This window comes from Neomonachus schauinslandi, chromosome 2, assembly GCF_002201575.2.
Source record: "Neomonachus schauinslandi chromosome 2, ASM220157v2, whole genome shotgun sequence".
Taxonomy (NCBI): Eukaryota; Metazoa; Chordata; class Mammalia; order Carnivora; family Phocidae; genus Neomonachus; species Neomonachus schauinslandi.
Window position 1 is genome coordinate 120004497 of NC_058404.1, and position 18890 is coordinate 120023386.

The 18890-nt window shown below is 37.5% G+C and overlaps 1 protein-coding gene across 1 annotated transcript in view; it reads right to left on the reverse strand.

The window, feature by feature from the left end:
• The window catches only part of BANK1 (B cell scaffold protein with ankyrin repeats 1), a 270561-nt gene that overhangs the window by 21209 nt on the left and 230462 nt on the right, over window positions 1-18890 (reverse strand). Inside the window, 2 exon segments of the mRNA XM_021680373.2 lie at window positions 1559-1624; window positions 14813-15115. Coding sequence (XP_021536048.2) covers window positions 1559-1624; window positions 14813-15115 — 369 coding nt within the window.

The window sequence follows — 18890 nt, forward strand, 5'->3', positions numbered from 1 at the left end:
TCTTCATTCCTCTTGCTATTTGTCACCTTCCTTCATCTCTGATGGGTTTCTTCACATTTCCTCCTCAATTTTAACAGAATTTAATTAAAACATGATAATTGAGTAATTTATTTAAAAATGCTTCAGGGAAATTTTCTCCTAAAGATCTCAAAGCATCCTCTCTCTTTATTCTTTCCCAAACTCTGTGGGGTATGTGGGGGAGTCCTGATAGGAATAATCTCTACTTTGCTAATTCCTCAGGAACTGTTTGATTCTAATTGTAGAATGATCTCATATGGAGGCCTGCACTTGTTTCTTGAGAGAAGTAAAGGTACAGTGGAGGGATAATAACCTTAAAAAGATAAATCTTTTCCTTCAAATTATGAAATCACTAGAAATGGAAAGCTGTCAAATAGAGGTTTCTTTTCTTTTCTTTTCTTTTTTTCTACATGTAAATTTGTAAGCAGTATATCTATGTGTTCAGGGCCAGAAATTCAGCTTCATCATGTGCTGCATTCAAGCATCATGTACTTAATTGGAAGAATGATCTAAGTACCATTTGAAGGGATGGATGAAGATCACTCGTTAAGGACATACCTTTGCTTGGAGGACAATCCATGACGTCTTACGAGCAGGTCCACTGAGGTGGAGTGAGAAGTGGGTGCAGTCAGTGCCCAGCCATCTCTACGATGGCACAAAGGACACTGGTGGGGGCGGGGGGTGGTGTTCAGTGGCTACTGGGAGATAACCTCTTGGTTTTATTTTAATGTGTCTTTCAATAATTTACTGGTAGCAATTTCAAGGCAATGCTATCTTGGACTGAAGTTATTTCCAAGGTGCGTTGAGATTATTGATTATCAGAGCCAGCCCCCTACATCCGTCACCTTTTACATTTTTCATTTTTGAACTTTAACCAAGCGCTTATTATCAGGGGGAACATCATAGTAAATAACCTGCTAGAGTTTCTCTTTCCCACTGGAACCAGGCACGTCAGGGAAATCTTAGAGAGAGAGGACAATTTTGCTACCGTGTGTGCTGTCTCTGTAGCTACAGTTTTCAGCTTGTTTCTGCCTGACAAGTAAGTGTTCCAAAAACTGCTAGATTGAGGGTGGAGAGCAAAAGAATAGTGAGACAAAGGTCCAATCTTTGATTGGAGTTCAATGCAGAGTACAGAAATCCCATGCTGGTCCCCTTCTTTGAGAAATCAATCATCTGCTCCCCCGTCCCCAACCCACCCAACTTACACTCCAGAGGCTTCTCTCTAATGGTCTATGAAAGCATGGTCTCCATACAGGTTAGAGAAGTTGTATCACTTGACCTTCCTACAGCCCTGGTAACAACATCATCAACATCACCACAAACATTCTCACAAGGTTGTTTCTTGCCTTTATTAATTGAAATAATTTTCTTGTATTAATCTAATGACAAAATTATATTTGGGCAAGACACTAATTAAAGAGTAAGACTAATCAGGCACAGAATTATTTACTTCTATCCTCAGAGACTTTATCCAATATTCATAGGACTTCTTTAAATCTTACTTAGAGATTATTGAATAAACTGAAGTTCATGTTACTACCTTGTCTCTTAAGACCATGGAACTTGTCACCATCAGATTGTCTTCCAGCTGTCTTTTGTTGAAACACTGTAAAAAAAAAAAAATAGCACATAATATTTACTGAACACAAGCATGAAAAAGAACAGACTGTGGAAGTCTCCAGAAAACTAGAATGTGATACCTCATTTTCCTTAGTAGCAATTCTTGAATTGTATTATTTTTGAGTAGGAGGATTATTAAATTTACAATTTTCTCATTTGCACAGCTTATCAGTCATTTCGAAAAGCATTTTCTTTAGGCAGAAGAGTGTAATGCTGATGGAACACCTCATTAAACTATTTAAATCAAGATATGATTCCATTCTGATATCAGGTAAAGCTAAAAGGCGCATTTTGTTAAAAGTGATAAATGTTAAAATCACACGAAAAATTCCATTTGCACAGAAATTACTCATGCTGACTTTCTGGTGATAAGCAAGGGTAATGACGGTTTCTTCTTAAACAGATGAAAAGACTGCTGTATTTCACAGATGTAATAATAAAAAAGATACTTTATTCTTGCATCATCTAGCTAGACCTCAGACCTATTAAAGCAGCTTATTCGAATTACTTCATTATCTGAAAAGTGCTTTGTTCTCATTTATTATTTCTCGCACGAAATTCTGTGAGACAAATCAGCATTACTCACCCCATTTTGCTGATGAAAGATAAAATTGATTGTTTAATATTTATTGAGCACCCCACAAAGTTCCGTATAGCTTCTGGCATTTGTTAATGAAAAAGCTTATACCCTTTACAACTTGACTTTAGAAATTGAACATCCCAGAGTTCATGCTATTTATTTTTTATGGGTAGTCTGCATCACAGGGTTTGGAAACAGCTAGAGGCCTTGGAGATTGAGTCCAACCTCATATGTGTAAAGATGAGGGAGGTGGAAGTTTTAATAACTTATAAAAGGGCTGAGTAATTTCGCAATGATCCCAGCACTGTTGTTAGTAGAGACGTGATTTAGAGCCTCAAGCCTTTAACTTCGACCTATTTCTTGGTTCTCCACAGCACTGCTACCTCTTCTCTTCCATAACTATTTCTTTTGAAAGATAAAGAAGGAGATAGAGGGAGGGGATTCACAAGAACCCTTGAGCACTGCCAGCATGCCTGGGTCTCTTGATCCTCTTAGCAGCTCACCAGACTTTCCTGGGACAATGGAGCTGAGGCATGTGGGAGGGAGCGAGCAGTGCAGCTGGATGGTGCTTGACCACTCTGATGGGAAGATGCAGCCCAACAGTTGTCTTATATTCTCTGTCTTTGGTTTTAATATTCTTTAGACCAATCTATTATCAAGGTCACACCTGTGTTTAATCTGGATGACATTTTTTTGAATTTAAAAAAATTGCCCCAAATCCTATCACATCAAAAATGATTTATTAAGCATATTTAATTTGTCAAGACAAAGAGTAGTCTGCCCTACTGTCTTCTTTCAAACAGGAAAAGCAAATATATTTTCAAAGTATGATGTGTTTAAGAAGAGTTATACTCATGAAATAACATCATTTCTGGTTGAAAATCAATTTTCTGCTTCATGTTAGTATTTGGAAAACATGCTAAATATAACTTAATGGCAAGTTCTGGGCTTGTGGTTTGTATTTTTCCTTAAATAAAATATAATGATGGATATATGGTGTGTAAGTATATTTTAGGATATTAAAAAAATTTTTACAAGTGGTGCTTGATTTTTTTTTTCATTGGCCAGTTCTAAAAAGTCTTGAAAATATGAAACAGTCTTGACATTTTAATAACAGTGGGAGTCTTTGTGTGCTTTTTCTGTTTTGCCAATATTGTTAAGATGATAACTGAAAATGTCTAAGACAAAAAAGGCTGTAGTCTGGCTTCATTAATATGGAAAATAATCTGAATCCAAAGATAAATCTGGACAACAAATTCTCCAAATAAAGAGTACATCGATCGATCAGTTTTAATAATTCTGCTGCATTTTGAAGCTACAGAGTACTTGGTATTAGTTTTTCCAGATTTTTGGCATTAATTTTTTAAAAATCATTTCACATCCTGTATGTGGTTCTGCTGACAACAAATGCCCAGGGTGCGTGAAATGCAGTAAATGCGACACAAGTCAACACTCTCTTTCAGTTTCTAGCCTTAGAATTATAAAGAGTGTTATTTATTTCTTGTTGAGATTTCACCAGGGTTTTCAGCTGGAAGAGCCTGGGATCTGAAGGAAGATTGGGAGGGAAGTTGGATGTCTGAGAAGGATGGTTATCAAAGTGCTGATAACAGAACTTTTTAAAAGCAGGGTGTGCATCCTGTCACACCCCACAGCACAAAGGCCCTTTCTCCCTGGATAATCTCTCTTGAAATTCCCTCTTAACTCACCTCCAGCTGAACCCATTTCAGTTGGTCCCCTCCTTCCACCTACACACAAGCCTCATTTCCTTACAAAGACGCAATTAGCACATTACCAAACACACTGTTTTCTTGATGCTAGGGAAGTTAGGAGGTATTTTTGAATGTGAGGTAATCTTGGAAAAAGACCTATATTAACTTGTCTCCTGAAGAAAGCGCTAGTCCATCAAAATGATCACTGACTCAAACATGCATAACAAGCTAACTCTGTTAGCCTTAGGAAAAGGATAGGTAGATATAAAATTCCAGAATTCGTTAATCTTTCTTTTTTACGGTTAATATTAGCCGAAACATTTTAAATTTACCGGTAAAACCTTTGTTCTAAAAAGCTTTATACGCTTTCTAGTTACCATGCTCACTGACACGAACCTTTATAAGAGGTAAATGTAAAATCCATGATATCCTGAGAATTGAACATTGGGTTATGGGTCACTCAGCTTTATATATGAAACTACATACTTCTGTACAAGATTTGTGGTGGATAAAAAGAGAGTCTGTTTTAAACATACAGAAATCGGAAAAATAACAACCCACCTATATGCCAGAATGCTAACTAACTTGGCACTGGGGAAGGGGTATAGTTTCGTCTTAATGTTAACAACATATGTGACATGGGAAAATGGCTTTCCCCTCCTGGCACTTTATTTTCTTGCTGATAAAGGTGGAGCTCAGATGAGATGATCTCCGATGTCTCACTCAACTCTGACATTCTAAGATGCTACCAATTCTTATTTCCCAAGTCACTCCAGGCCCAATAGTGTCTGGATAAATTCTTAAGTATGAATTTAAATAGGGGGCTCTGTTTTGAGGAAGAGATTATTTGTACTGAGGGCCTAGACTAATAGAAAAACTAGAAAGTTAAACCACAGACCAAGGTTAATTTTTTAGAAAATATGGAGGTGATCCTGTCCCTATGTGCTTGAATTCTTGCAGGATACTATTTTTTTTTAAATCACATTTTACTGCATCAATGTTCAAAAAATGTCATTAAGGCAATTATGACATGCATCAACATTGATGACTCTGCCTATTTTTCTCTTCCTACCTAAAATTGGAATTTGAGAAGAAAGGAAAATGAATACATTATTAGTAGTTGTCACCACCTTTAAACATTAAAAAAAGCCTATAGAGAAAGAAAAACAATTTTTGAAGTTCAAATTAATCTCAAACAATGCAAATGTCCCAAATACCATCCCCATTTATCTTAAATATTGGCGGAACAACTTCTATAAAATTTTCTCTAGAATAGAAATGACACTAAATGGAAAAAAATTAGCATAGTATTAAATATTCAAAACATTAAGCAAAGCAGAACTATCAGAAGAACAGAGGAGGAGGAGAAGGTGAAATATAATGAATTCACTGGTACTATTTGTCTTTCCAGGTTGCTTTTGCAAGAACATTCTTCATGTCAACTTCATTTATGGTCTATTTCAAGCAAAGGGACCCTACCGAAGCCACCCTCCTTAAAACATCTGACAAAAGTTATTTGGAATTTCTTTGTAAGTGGCTAAGGTAATGGAAAGTCTGTGCAATAGCGAAATGCATTCATAAAGATGTGGCTTATAAACAACAAACCCCTTGATGGTCCATGCCCATTAGAAGTGCAACATAAAATGTTTAGAGCTATCACTGAAGATTATTCTCGAAACTAGAGATTTGATATAAAAAAGTGACGGATTTGTATTATGCTCTGGGTTCTCAGAATGATATTGTACACGTAGCAGCAGTGTGTTTATTATTTACTCAATAAGCTTTCATTACGTTGCTAACTGTGTAACCAACTGCAGTGTTAGGCAAAGGTAAATAAAACCCAGTCATAGTTTCCACAATGTCCTCCATTTTCATGTATTCATTTAAGCAAAGGTCAAATGTGTCCTTAGCGCCTACTGATGAGAGAGGATAGAGATGAGAAACAATCAGGGAAGGCAAAGGTAGTAATTTGACCCCTGTAGCCTTACTCTTCCTACCTTGTTCACCCCAATTTGCACCCTGTGAAAGGTGATCACCAAAAGGTGGAATGAGGCAAAGGCAAACAAACAACAAAAAAACCCACAAAACCCAAAACACTGTAAACAACCCCTTTGTCTAAGCAGCAAAAACAGGTTAAGAGAATATTCTAATCCTATAAGTAGTCACACTGTCTAAACAAACCGAAGCTCAGAGGAGAGAGGTAGCTTCTTTGCAAATTGACCAAGACAGATTGAGCACTCCTACTGGCTTAAAACCACCATTGCATTCTGTTAGCGATAGTTACAGGTTATTAATTTCAACCAATTTATCAAACATAGGTCACCACATTTGAATAGGCACATTAGGGTTGGCATGGCCATAGACAGTGACATCAGCTACATCCTGTGAAGGCTGTCCAACTGAAGGTAGCTTACTGCCTGGGAGATATATGGAATCAGGAGTTACGATATTCTCTTCTTAAAGGAGAATACTTCTGAGATTGGTAGGGAAGGAAAGTTGGAAATCACATAACTACCGGAAGGAAAATGGCATAAACATTCTAATTCAACGGCCATATCAATTTTCTCCTAAGGAGAAAGCATGAATTTTCTTTCCAGTTTGTAATGGAAACTTTAAGTCTAATAGACATGTTCCCATAAAAATCTTCTCCCCAAACAGGAAATCTTATTATAATTTTTTTTTCTCTTTCTAAGGAACTTAATTTTTACTAGAGTAGAATACAAACTGTTTTTATTTGCATATTTTCTCCTTTGATGCAAATAAGAATATTTCTATTCTAGAAATGTTTCTTATCCAGGAAGTTGAGACATTCCAAAAGACAGAGAGCAGTTGGTTTGTGGAATTCTGTGTAATTAGAGCCTGAGGCCACTGCAACGAGTTTATTAGCAAAATCTCCAATCCACCACTGGGCAGGCAGGTCCTCCTTCCTCTTGTTACCAGGCAGGTAACGTGTATTGAACACCTATGGCTTGCGTAGCACTGGACTAGGGGTTCGTCTCCTTCCATATGATTTCATTCAGGTTCATTGCCTGATTTTTCTTTTTGACCATTTGTATTCAATAATGATATAAGTGAAGACATTACTCTAGTAACATCCCTAGTAATTTTCCTTTTGTTTGAAAGATAAGTGGTTTGGGTTGTTGAGAAGCCACTATAATACTCTGGAAAGTATGATGAGTTCATCTTTTGGTTCATGCTTGGTGATTACCAAAAACAACCTCTCTGGCCTCTCTTTTTATCCCTCTATCAAGAAATATTGCTATCTTAAGAGGTAACCAATAGGACCTGGTCACGCTCACTTTGAACAGGCATTAAATACTAATTCTGCTATTAAGACTCAAACTACAGAGATGCAGATTGAAGACTCAAAAAGGACAGGGCTGTCCCACTCGTTCTGTGTAGGGTTCATTATTGATAGTTCATAAATAACTTGGAAAAGTCATGCAAGATGAGATACTGGCATTTGAAACCCAAGTAAGAAGCCAAAGGCACACCAACTGAAAAGATCTAGCATGTCCTGTCTCACCTCTGTGTCTACAGAATACCCTCCATCATGGTGATTACCATTTTTGCATCCTACTCTGTTGTGCCAGCTACGGTACCTAGGTCATTTTAATTCCCATAAAAACTCTATGCAGGAGGTTTTATCCTTTTTTTTTTAAACAAATGAAGCAAGGTTATATCACTTGCACAAAGCCACACAACTTTTAAGTGGCTAAGTCATGATTCAAATTCAGTTTTATCCAGCTTTACAATCTTCATGAATTTCATGCTGGTCCCTCTGAGGAGGGTCCTCTCAGTGTGCCAAGCCCGCAGAACATCTTGTTTTTCTCCAACTGCTACATATTTAGAGGAAAAAAGATGTACACACTAAGAGTACTGGTGAAAAATAATGTGAATTTAGGAAATCTAATGTGAGAAAAAAGACAACTCATGTGGATAGTTATTTGATCCATCTATGATTTCATGTTCAAGTGACCATTCTCTGAAGTACTCTGTTCAGATGTTTACTTTGTCTTAACAATGGAAACAACCCATGTCCTGGGTTCTCAACCTTGGCACTGTTGACAATTTGAAGTGGGTAATTCTTTGTGATGGGGCCTTTCCTGTGCCTTGTAGGAAGGATTAGTGGCATGCCTGGCCTCTACGAACTAGATGCCATTGGTACTGTCCTAGTGGTGATAACTGAAAATGTCCCTAAACATCGCCAAATGTTGCCAGGGAGGCAAATCGCCACCAGTTAAGAACTACTATTCTAGGCCAATTAAACTTCTTACAAAAGAGATATTTAACAGACTCTATAAGCATCAAAAGTTAAGGGGAAAAAGACCAGAAATTTACTCTGCTGCTGAATGAAAATGTAAGTGCTTGATGATATTTGCATTTATTGTCACATGTAATATAAATGTCAATCTGCACCACAGTTGATTACTCTTTCTCCCTTCACTAACATGAAGGAATTGAATTTCTGGAAGATGAGACTGGAAAAGTTCTTCATTATTATGCCAGCACTCTAACAGATGGTCAGCAAAGCCCTTTGTAGGTGTCATTCAATGTTGCTGTGATGTGTTGCTGTGAGGACAGAAAACCAATCAAAACCCCTGGGTCACACAGGCAGGCTGGATTCCCTCTGAAGGACGCTTCGAGCACAGGTCTAAACAACTGTTCCTTTGCCGAGCTATACCAGCGCACTCAAAGGGGAGAGGTGGAGAATCACAGGGGGGATACAGGGACATTGGGCTTACAAATAGAATGATAAATATGTCCCTCTGTCCTGAGAGCATCTGGGATATACATACTAAGTCCGGAAGCTAAATGGCTTGGACAAGGTCACCCAGCCAGAGAGTAGGATCCAAGGCACTTGACCTAAGGCCTACTCTAATCCACTTGACCACATTTCTTCACTAACGAGGACAGAGACCATTCCGTTCTCTCACATATACAATGATACGGATTAATTTTCCTAAGAGATTCTACAAGGTCTTTTTTTTTTTCTGTTTGCATTTCAATTACATTGTATGTGATCAATTTCAAGTACAAATGAATTGCAAGTGGAAAAGTTCTGAGAGCAACTGAGTTGTACTTGACATTTTGGGGTCCCAGTAGCAGAGTAGCTCTCAAAAAGGTCATACACAACTTTGTTGCTCTGCAAAATGCCAAGGGCAACTCAGCAGCAATTGAAAATTGAAAGGGAAATTACATTCTACCCCAAACCAGTAATATAGACTCTGAAGAAGGATCTTGGTTCTATTAATTATGTGAGGGGAAAATGGGAAATTGCCCATTGATGCTGAAGAATTTTCCCCAATAGGCAGTCATCTCTTGTCATGATTTATGCATATAGTTTTACTACCAATCTATGTACACTATGCGAAGTGTTCATTTTCTTTCCTTGATTAGTCTTAAATCAAGAATTCTGTCATTAAGGAGGACTATAAATCCATATTAATTCCTCCATACTCTTGAAACTTAATGAACCTGATCCTCTGCCATATTATAGGGAAAAAAAGGTGGAGAGAATGCAACATCTGAAAGCACACAGACTTCAAAAACTTTTCATTTAAGAAAAATAAATTATTGGGCGCCTGGGTGGCTCAGTTGGTTAAGCGACTGCCTTCGGCTCAGGTCATGATCCTGGAGTCCCTGGATGGAGTCCCGCATCGGGGTCCCTGCTCAGCAGGGAGTCTGCTTCTCCCTCTGACCCTCCCCCCTCTCATGCTCTCTCTATCTCAGTCTCTCTCTCAAATAAATAAATAAAATCTTTAAAAAAAAAAAAGAAAGAAAAATAAATTATTCTTTTGTTGTTGTTCACCAAAATTAGGTTTAGTATGACAGGAGTGGAATAAAAAATCAGAAACATATCTCTTAATAAAAAACCATGGGTTTAGTTTTGCATTAATAAGTTACATTTCTAAGGGTGATAGTCGAAATAGAGCCTCTATTATGGCATGCTGTGTGAAAGGGATTAGAATGCTTAGCTGTATGTCAGTATCCTGGAACTTTGTCCCATTTTGTATGACCTCTCCTTTTCACATTAGTTGTACTTCAAACGTAGGATGGTTTAACTGTCAAGACAAATACCGTATGATTTCACTCATATGTGGAATCTAAAAAATAAAATAAATGAATAAACAAACAAAAAGAATCAGACCTGTAAATACAGAGAACAACCTGATGGTTGCCAGAGGGGAGGGTGTGTGTTTTGGGGGGGTGGGGGTGTAAAATGGGTGAAGGGGAGTGGGAGGTAGAGGCTTCCATTTATGGAATGAATAAGTCATGGAGAGAAAAGGTACAGCATAGGGAATATGGTCAATGGTACTGTAATAGCATTGTACGGTGATAGATGGTAGCTACACTTGTGGTGAGCACAGCATATTGTATAAAGAAGCTGAATCACTGTGTTGTACACCTGAAACTAATGTGACATTGTGTGTCAACTATACTCAAATAAAAAAATTTAAAAAAACCCATAAGATGGTTAAAAAAAATTTTTTTTTAAAGATTTTATTTATTTATTTGAGAGAGAGAGAGAATGAGAGACAGAGAGCATGAGAGGGAAGAGGGCAGAGGGGGAAGCAGACCCCCCACTGAGCAGGGAGCCCGATGTGGGACTCAATCCCGGGACTCCAGGATCATGACCCGAGCCGAAGGCAGTCGCTTAACCAACTGAGCCACCCAGGCGCCCCTATAAGATGGTTTAAAACAAGAGAAATTTAGGAACTACTAGATTGATATATTATTCTGACCATCCTCCAGAGTGTTAATAAAGTATCCTAATGAACCACATCAATGTGGTTTTTGTCACTTTTATCATCTTTTCATCTTCATATTCATTCAATTAATATTCCTCAAATATTCATAGTTTCCACTATGAATTCAGCACCAAGCTTGGTACCAAAAGATACAATGATGGGCAAAACCAGAAAAGGTTGGTCTCTCCCTCCAGCGATCTTATGGGTCTGAGGAGGAAATAAATATTAACAAATAATTCAGAAATAAATATATCAGTAAAGGAAATTTGTGGAGAGAACCAGACTGATGTAGGTCCAAATCCTACATCTTCCTGTTCCTAATTTTATCACCATGGGCAAGACACTGAAACTCACTGAACATCAGTTTTGTCATCTGCAAAATGAGGCTATTAATGCCAACCACGTAAGATTGTTGCATGAATTAGAAATAAGCATAAAAGTTGTCTCACAATAATTGTTATAAGGAGTAGACTAAGACTATAAGGAGTAGACAAAGTAGACTTGTCCCTTTAGAGGACAGGATATCCCCCTCCTCCTTCTCCATCTCTAATAGCTTCCTTAGCCTCTGACGCCACCAGAATCCAGGAAGCACACATTTTTCCTGTAAAGTTAGTTTCTCAAAGTCATTGTCTCCCCAGAAACTGAGCAAAGACAAAGTAGAATTGCTATTAATTATAATCTATTGAGTGTATACCACATACCAAATATTGTGCTGGGTAATGGCTAATTTTATCTCACTTAAAGATTATAGCAATCCTTAAAGTAGATATTATTTTTATCCCAAACTTACAAGGAGGAAATGGAATCTCAGATATATGAAGTTATTTGCTTAAGTAATAGCAGCTGAATCTGAATACTTTCTGCAAAGCTATAACGGGGAAACCCAGTTTTCCTCCTGTCTTCTTTTATGTGTGTCTCTTTCACTTTCACACCTCTACTGCACTCACGACACTTCACTTCAGTCACTTATGGTCACCAAATGTGCGGAGTTTTCCCCCCATCAAGAAATTCTACAACACCAGTTGAGTGTCTCACCGTTTAACTCAATTCTGACACTTAGTCAGGGCTTAGGGCTTAGTCCTACAGCGTTGCTTCCACTCTACGTCAGATGCCAATCACAAGTAGTAGATTCCTAGCTTATCCACAGCTTCCGTCTAATTTGGCTACAAATTGGAGATTCCCATGACTCCCTCTTCAGGTTCAATTAATTTGCTAGAGTGGCTCACAAAACTCAGGAAAACACAATTGCCAGTGTATTAAATGATATGATAAAGGATACCGATGAACAGCTAGATGAAAAGATACATAGCACAAGGTCTGGGAGTTCCTAGGTGATAGATATGCAAATAAATATCCAGAGTACAATACTCAGGGTCCTGAGTGCAGGAGCTTCTATCCCCACTGAGTTGGGGTGTGTCAGCCTTCCTGTGTGGATTTGTTTGCCAACATGGAATCTCTGGGAATCCCCTACTATTAGGATTTATGGAATCTTCCTCACATAGGCACTATTGATCAATAAGTACATGTTCAGCCCTTCTCCCTTCTCAAGAAAATGGGGGACTAGGGCTGAAGATTCTAAGCTTCTAATCATGGCTTGGTGTATTTCATGACCAGCCGTCATCCAGCCATTCAGGAGCCCATTCAGAGTTGCCTCGTTAGAACAAAAAACCCTCCTGTCATCCAGGAAATCACAAAGGTTTCAGGAGCTCTGTGCCAGGAACTAGAGGTGGACACCAACAGACATGTTTTCTATGATCTCGCAAAAGCCAACATGATTTTCCTATATCTCTCTGGTTTATTTGCCTAGTTTCCTTGCCAGTACTTTCTTGAATTTCTGAAATAGTAAGTTGGGATTCTGCATCTTGCTTTCTTCTTCCGTCTCCTATTCTACATCCTTTTCTTTGGGCTACATTAACATACTCTGGATGTGCCAACATTCTGCTACTACCTCTGTGCTCTGGCAAGAACCGGGGCAAATTAATGTTCTTTTAATTGAATGGATGGCTTTCTGGGAAATGATGGCAATTTTATTTAATAGAGCTGCCTGAGCTATGAAAAAGAGAAAAAAAAAAAGAGGAAAGATGTGATGAAAGACTTTTATCCTGTGAAATGCAAAGAACATCAAGAAAGAATTAGCTGATGAGGCAATGTTTTCTTAATGTGGGAAGAGAATGATCAACAATCAATAGCACAAAAGGGAGAGGAAAGCAAGTAAATTCCAGTGAAAGAGGAAAGGAATAAATAATGAAAAGGAGAATAAATCACATTGTGTAATTGAATTAGAAAGATTTCTTATAAATGCTGAAGGGTGTCAAACTTGCGATAAGTAGGGGAGATAAATAGCTTTTAAAATTTCTTAAAGGGCGCCTGGGTGGCTCAGATGGTTAAGCGTCTGCCTTCTGCTCAGGTCATGATCCCAGGGTCCTGGGATCGAGCCCCGCATCAGACTCCCTACTCAGTGGGGAGTCTGCTTCTCCCTCTCCCTCTGCCTGCCACTCCCCCTGCTTGTGCTCTCTCTCCCTGTCAAATAAATAAATAAATAAAATCCCCCCAAAACCAAATAGAGAACAAGAAAGAGCTCATGGAAAATAAGAATAGGACAGCCCATAAAAGGATGAGAAGATAAAATGCAAAAAATAGAACACCGCAACATAGGAGTCTCTATTTGTGGTCCTGAGAACTCCCCAAGGACTGGGATACAGAGGACGAAGTACCACTTCAGAAATTTCTCGAATACAACTAAATTCTTGTGTTGAGCTGTTTCTCTCTTCTCTCTTTAAAAAATACTTATTGGGAGGCAGTATCCTTGTCTAAGAGCTAGTAACATCCTAGATGTCACTATGCTAGACAATCGAAGAATTTCTAATTACAGCTAATCCCTGCCTTAATAATCTAGATAATTGTTCCAGTTGACATTTTATTTTAGCTGACACATTTATTAATTTGTTATTATTTTCTAATTTTTAATAGTTCCTTGAACATTATCAGCAGAACACTGTTGAGTAAATATATTGTACACTGGAAATTATATATACTCACTAAATTTTCTTATACAAATTTCTCAAAACATAATGCTTAAGCAATAGAATGGTTTCTTTTGAACATATTAAGCACAGATGAGTAAATGTGCTTCTTTTGGGCAGGTTCGTGGTATACATTTAAATGTTCTGTTTGAGTACTTGGTTTAAATTGTTTGAATGTATAATTGATTGCTTCTCAGTTTAGTTATCCCCCAAACATTTTGGGGGATAAAATCTCTAAAAAAGTGTCACATTGTACTCTGGATATTTATTTGCATATCTATCACCTAGGAATTCCTCAAGGATGAAGAAATTGTTTTATCCCATTTTATCAGTTCCTAGGATGGTATTTTAGCCCCAAAATGCATGCAACGCACTGATAAATAAAAGTCCATCTCTCAGACACAATGGACTTGTGGACTACATCAAACCAAACAGAGTATACAAGAATGCCAGAAAATAATAGTAGTGTAAATGTACTCTGCTGGGGCTATAGATATAAAAAAAAGCTCCGGGATCTGTTAGTTTTTTAATTCAGATTCAACTGAGTAGAAAATGAGAAAGAAGAATTGAAGTGTAAAATGAAGTAGAAATTCCATGACAGATGAAGTGAATCTTAATTGTTGGGGTGAAGTACAATTATCAGAGTAATTGTGGTTGTATATCTGAGATTCTAGTTTTCACAACTTTTTAGGTTTTTAAAGTTATTTTACGTGGAATTAGGAGCAAAAAGTAAAGTTGGGGCAAAAGTAAAGTATTTACCTCTTATCTTGTGTTGCAAATTATTCATAGGAGTTGAGCTTCCCTCTTAGAGAATTATAGAAAAAGTTTCAAATAGAATTTCTCCACACAAGCTGTGGTTTCATGTTCTTGGATAATTTGTCAAAATTATCCTTCTTTAATGAAGAATTAGAAACCAGAACCCTACCCATTGTTCTTGTTTTCTTTATTCATCTTGTTTCTAACTTTAAAAATGGGCCAATAGAACTCACCTATGACTTGGATTTTTCATCTTTGGGGTTTTTGACCCCACTAAAAAGAAGACAATTCCTCCCACCCCCAAAACACTCGCACACACACACACACACACACACACACAACAAAAAGCATTACCTTGAGCTATGTAAGGTGTGGTTTCCTCTTTTGGAGGGATATTTGTGGGTCGAGGTGTAGGGGCAGGAGGTCTGTTTATAATAAAAGACCGACTCCCCAATTTTTTCTTTGTACTCATACTGGCCAGTATCACGTCATAGTCACTGTCTTCAGTCTCAACAAACGTGTACGGGTCTTCCTCCTTCTCCTGCTCCTTTTCATCTTCTTTCTTTTCTTCTTCTTTGGGTTCACCTCCTGTTTCTTGTCTTGCTCCGAGATCACACCAATTTTGACTTCTTTCCGTCTGGCCTTCCACCATTTTCCCTGCTTATGAAATATTTAGATGGTGGTTACTCTTCTATTTTATGCAATATTGTTGATGTCCATCTGTCACTTCCTTGAAACTCTCCCCAAATAATTTATATATACTCTCATAAATTTCAAAAAGAAAAGTACACTATATAATTTACTAACATATTCTCCTGCAGTTTGTAATTGTTAACTTTGTTTAAAGAAAAAGTTTGGGGCCACCTGGGTGGCTCAGATGGCTAAGTGTCTGCCTTCGGTTCCAGTCATGGTCCCGGGGTCCTGGGATCGAGCCCCACATCGGGCTCCCTGCTGAGCGGGGAGCCTGCTTCTCCCTCTCCCTCTGCCTGCTGCTCCCCCTGCTTGTACTCTCTCTCTGTCTGTCAAATAAAAAATAAAAAATCTTAAAAAAAAAACAATAACGGTTTGTTTGGGCTCCTGGCTGACTTAGCCAGTAGAGCATGCAACTCTTCATCTCAGGGCTGTAAATTTGAGCCCCACTTTGGGAGTAGAGTTTACTTAAAAATATAATCTTAAAGAAAAAAAAAGGTTTGTTTAAAACATGGACTTCTTTGAAAACATATAAATAGGCATATAAGTATTTTCCAGATAACTTATAAGGGATTTAATATCAGAAAATCGAGTGATAAAACTAAGCCTCAAATCCTAAAAGCTTTGGAAAACCTGTTTTTCAAGCAGAATATGCTAAGATTTTTTTTTTTTCACTTGAAGTTATTTCACCTTTCATTGGGCTTGCACTGGGTGTTTTGCCTAACATTCAATTTATCTGAAAATGACAGGGGGACTAGCCAAACATGCCATCACTTGGTTTCTTACAGGAAGTCTCACTGTGGCTTAACAAACTGAGGTTCCAAAATGCAACTCTTGATGTCTGTAAGACAGCATGAACCTCATTCTTAGATAAAGAACACTGAAAGTAGGGTTTGTGACAAGGTGGCATGGATAATCAATGACTTGAAGATTAATTCATATGAAAAGAGTAATCTTTCATGGTTTTAATAGCCAGTAAAATCTTTACATATTTTTTAAAGAATGTATTAAAATATTTTATAGCAGTTATTTAGAAGACAAAGGTATCGCATACTTTGGTAAATGAATAAGTTGGAAAACATTTTGATGGCTCCCTGCCACACCAATGGGAATTTTATTAAAAATTAGACTTTTGGGGCACCTGAGTGGCAGAGTCAGTTAAGCGTCTGACTCTTGTTTTCGGCTCAGGTCGTGATCTCAGGGTCTTGGGATCGAGCCCCCTGTCAGGCTCCTCACTCAGCATGGAGTCTGCTTGAGACCCTCTTTCCATCTCCTTCTGCCCCTCCCCACCCGTTCTCTCTTTCTCTAAAATAAATAAATAAAATCTTTGAAAAATTAGACTTTTGACCGATGTTTTGCTTAAAGCATTAATGAAAACAATAAAATGGAAAGAATTTCAGTTACTGACTGAAAAATCATTACTTTTGTGGGTTGTTCTGAGAGATTCACACACGTGACTGAAGGGAGAACAATTCTGCTTCCTCTTTGGTGACAATCTGACCAAAAAAATTTAGGTTATTTATGGATATTTTAGTGGAAAAATGTAGAAGCTAAGGAGAAAGACAAGTTGTAGAGCAGAATAAAATATATATTATCTTAAGTAGTTCAGCCATTGTTCTGGGTAGGCTCATGAGGACTCCCCCAAAGGAGTCTTAAATCTGATTGTTTCAGTTAGTTTAAGCCAAGAAGTACTAATGACTACATGCCTAGCACTAACTTCCAAATCAGCATGACTTGCCTTTCTCCCTATGAATAATATGGTACTGAGATTTTGACTTCATGACTTCTGTTTCACTGACAGCATAACAGGTGAAACCAGATTAAGTGTGTGGGAAACATTTTTACAGTGTTTCATTTTTAGCGGAATGTGTCAACTATCTTACTTTTATCAACCCATTTCCTGAGCTGCTAACTCCCTTTGTTTTTCTCCACCCACCTTCCTTCCCAACTCTTTCTAAAGTTGGGCTTGCACCAGAAATAACACATTTTACTTTTTTATTTCTCAATGTATCAGATTCCACTTTTCATGTCAAAGTGGGGCTTGAGCATTCTTAATTTAAACTGTACATTAGTAAATAAAGTTGAAAATAAATCACTCCTATCATTCTAATTTTTGAAAAAAAAATTAGAGGAAGAGTGTGTAACAAAGAGAAGACTCTTCAAAGCCCAGGAAGCCTGTTTATAGAAGTATTTGATACATTCTAATTACAGGCTCTGTGGTCTTGGGTCTGAGTCAAAGAGGGATCATAGTGATTGTTGTCTTGCATGTGTGTTGTGAAGATAAAAAGGGACAATGTGTTCTTTATAAACCAAAAAGTGTTCTATAGTGTTTTGTATTCTTGTTTTCTCCAGTGAATATGCCCATAAATCCATCATGGGGAATCTAATGCTCAGGATATGAGGAGGGGGCCTCACTTTTTTGATAATTTGAGGGCATATGAAACTAGTCTTAGAAGACAATTCTGAAGGTATCACTAGCTAAATTCAAAGAACCCATACCAAATCTCCGGCAAAAAAAAAAAAAAAAAAAAGAAGAAGTGGTAGCTTCTAATCTTACTTTTTACTAAGACATTAATCAAAGAATTTTAAGAAAAAATATTGACATTTTATTTTCCATTTACAATATTTCCAATATTAGCCCTATGAAAGATGAGATCAAAAGTAACACTGCATAGAAAGTATAAAAGTACAGTTTTAAAATAAAAAGTGGGGATTTTCTTGTTTTATTTGCTTTTTCTATTTGGTACTTTTCAGAAGATATATTAGCCAATGTATACTTCTGGTTTTAGATATCTGGTGAATAGTCTCTATAGAGCAGTTTTAGACCTCCTAACCAATATACTATGCATAAAAATTTACATTTGGGAAAATATTATTTATTATTAGTCCTTTTAAGAGATTTAGCCTGATAAACGACAACTTTGCCTTCTTAACAATGTATTTTAATAGTTATATGAAATTATTCACATCTGTAGAAAGTGAGAAAATATACCAGAATTTTATTGTCAGTGTGCTGCTTATCTATGTCTCTCTTCCCACCCCCAGTATTGATACACTTACTTCACTGATCTATCGCAATGGTCTATAAGAGCTTGGCTCATAGTAGGTAATCAATAAATATTTGTCGAATGAGTGAAAGAATCAGAGGCGTGACCATGAGGTTTTCCATATTTTCCATTAAGGAGGACTCTTCATCTCTAAATACAGTGTATAACCTTAGTAAAGGTTTATGTTCATCAACTTGAACCTTTATAGAGATAGGCCCTTCAATGATGCAAATGCTAAATTTCATGGCTTCAAAATCCACCTTTTTAAAACAGTGTTTATATATATTTTGTAGCCCTCTAGGGCTCAACAGCTAAAAAGTATAATGACAAACGGAGTTTTAATAACAGATATTTCCTTCATCTTTCTTATTAAAACTTCATTGTAAGAACACTTTTTGAATTTGGAAAGTAGATATAAAATAGTGATCAATACAGTGGGTGATAATTAGTGACTGTAGAGTGAACCTGGAGCTGGAAGTCTGTTAGGCTGTTGAACACTCCAGCCAGATAAGTCCAATACGGAAGCTCATCTTTTTTTTTTTTTTTTTTTTAAAGATTTTATTTATTTATCTGAGACAGAGAGAATGAGAGAGAGAGAGCACATGAGAGGGGGGAGGGTCAGAGGGAGAAGCAGGCTCCCTGCCGAGCAGGGAGCCCGATGCGGGACTCGATCCAGGGACTCGATCCAGGGACTC